This window comes from Amaranthus tricolor, chromosome 17, assembly GCF_026212465.1.
Source record: "Amaranthus tricolor cultivar Red isolate AtriRed21 chromosome 17, ASM2621246v1, whole genome shotgun sequence".
Taxonomy (NCBI): domain Eukaryota; kingdom Viridiplantae; phylum Streptophyta; class Magnoliopsida; order Caryophyllales; family Amaranthaceae; genus Amaranthus; species Amaranthus tricolor.
Window position 1 is genome coordinate 11,531,922 of NC_080063.1, and position 2,353 is coordinate 11,534,274.

The 2,353-nt window shown below is 26.4% G+C and overlaps 1 protein-coding gene across 1 annotated transcript; it reads right to left on the reverse strand.

Moving 5' to 3' along the window:
• Nucleotides 1–248: 248 nt before the first annotated feature.
• On the reverse strand, nucleotides 249–1,822 carry LOC130804838 (protein LURP-one-related 11-like). Its single transcript, XM_057669455.1, has 2 exons — nucleotides 1,419–1,822; nucleotides 249–1,227 (listed from the first exon to the last, which is right to left on the reverse strand). Exons 1-2 carry the CDS (start codon nucleotides 1,659–1,661, stop codon nucleotides 859–861), a joined length of 612 nt encoding a protein of 203 aa, XP_057525438.1. The 5' UTR covers nucleotides 1,662–1,822; the 3' UTR covers nucleotides 249–858.
• Between the last annotated feature and the right edge of the window lie 531 nt (nucleotides 1,823–2,353).

A 2,353-nucleotide genomic window follows, 5' to 3' on the forward strand; every position in this document is an offset into this window, starting at 1 on the left:
AGGGGAAAAAAAGGTGTTGTAGACCCAAAATCCAACTCGAACTCGAACTCATATTTTCTGGAAAATATATGTACTTATAGATTCTTAAGATTTGGAGGGTCTAAAGTTAAAATATTGGTAATTCTTTGTTTAAAGATTTTTAAAAAATATGTATTATCTATGATATATGAACGTCTCAATAAGTAAACATTATAAAAATACAGTTTGATAATAGATTTACAATAGTCGTTATGGATAATTAAATTTTTATCAAATAATAATTAATGTTAAATTCTTATATATTTAGATTAGGATATGATTTTTTTTTACTACATGAATATAGATTTGAACTTCGATCCATACTGTCTGTAAAAGCATAGATTCAAACCCCTAAATCACAATTGAATTTGGGTCTAATCCATGTTTCCATCTCAATACCCATACCATATCTCTTATCTATGTTCATATCTCTAACACCCTCTAACACAATGCAAAAACCAAATAAATTTTTCTCATTATTTTTATTGTATAAGAGATGCAATGATAAAACAAACTTAGCAATCAAAGAAAAAAAAAAGTAAATATATACATATATATAACTCTCTTTTGAAGGACAAAATTTCAAGCTTTAAAAGCTCAAGTCCAATTATATACACCAAAGATGATATCAACAATATGATTGTCATCATGCATGAATAGCCACTACCTCTTGTAAGCTAATTCAACACTTCTCTTACACTTTTTCTTTCTTTTCTATTCCTTTGATTTATTTATTCATGCTTTGATCACTCTTTCTTCTTCTTTTTTTTTTTCCTTTTTTTTTCACTTTTCTTTTTGTGGGTTAGAAATGGATATTTTGAGTAAAAAAAATATATAGGATTACATCTTATGAGACATTAACCCATGAATTATAACAAGTGAGATTATGAAGGAATGATCCAAATTAGGCTCAATTTCTAAGCTTAATACATCATCTCCCAACAAAACTCCTTGCTTTGATTGCTTTCTTTTTACTTGTGCAACCATTAGACCGTCACCTCTAACAATCTTGAACTCCGATTTTTTATAGCTTCCTTGGATTTTAAAGCAAGATAATGCTTCAAAATCATCTCCTCTTATTTTAACTTGACATGAAAATCCATCTCCTTTGCTAAATAACTTACTTTTCTTCTTTACTTGAAACCATGCCTTTTCTTTATTCACTCTATCATTCTTGTACCCATTCCAATGCTCATTTACTCTCAATTTCTGCATAATCAACGACGAATTCAAAATATCAGTACAGAGTAAATTACATATTTTAGTATTATTAATAGGATTTTTAATCATATAAACTGATTCAAAATCCAAACAGACTCGAGTCTAAATTCTGCTTTGATTACAAATATTTCAATTTCTAAGATTTATTTTCTCTTATTAAGAAAATTATAAGAATTTACCTTTTTGAGTAGTGTGCTCAAGACTCTTCCTTTAAGATCCATAAGAAAAACTTGGCTACAAGACTTAGAGTCATAATTATCAACACGATAAACGACGTTGCCATTAGCATCAAAGATGGTACAACCATTACCATTGAACACCAAGGATTTCATCCAAACGGTATAATAACCAGTTGATCTCTCTTCAAATCTCGAATACGACGACGATGATGAAGATAAGAGATGAGGATGAACTTTCGCCATATAAAACTGATCAAAAATAATATAACTTCAAAGAAAAATGAAGCTATATTATGAAATTAAATTAAATCAAAAGCAAAGCAAAGCAAAATGTTAGGTGCAGTTAAAGAAAATGAGGTGACAACTTTGGAATTTATATGGGGTGCAATATGATTAGATGGTTTTCAACTTTCAAAATGACTTTTTTTTTAAGATGTTTTCATTTATCATTTTCTATTATTTCTTTGGGCCTATTCACTTAAATAATATTTTTATTTAAATTATAAATTTTGGCATGATTAAATTTATTCATTTTAATTATTTTAATATTTTATTAATGCTCAATATAACTTTTACTAACCTTATTTTACCTTTAGTATCCACACGTCGTCTTCCATTAATTTTATTTAAATATTTTTTAATAAGTATGTTGGTTTTTATTTTTTTCACTAATTTTATTTTAATATTTTTTTTAATGCTTATGGTTCTCATAAACTTTATTATTCAACAAAATATTATATCGCCAATCTAAAAAATTCATTTTTCTTAGTTTTTATTAACATTTCTTATATAAATATCAATAAAAAAAAAAGAAAATATAACTTTTTAAAAAAATCAAAAATTTAATTCTCACCTAACTTTATCTCACATTGACAAATTAAAAGAAATTATGCATACTTTATAAGCTATTGGAGACCTTCTTCCCATTGGGTTTT

Coding starts and splice junctions, on each gene's coding strand:
- LOC130804838 (XM_057669455.1), bottom strand. CDS start 1,661: ATGGCGAAAGTTCATCCTCATCTCTTATCTTCATCATCGTCGTCGTAT. Junction 1,228..1,418: donor TGAGCACACTACTCAAAAAG/GTAAATTCTTAT, acceptor TTGATTATGCAG/AAATTGAGAGTAAATGAGCA.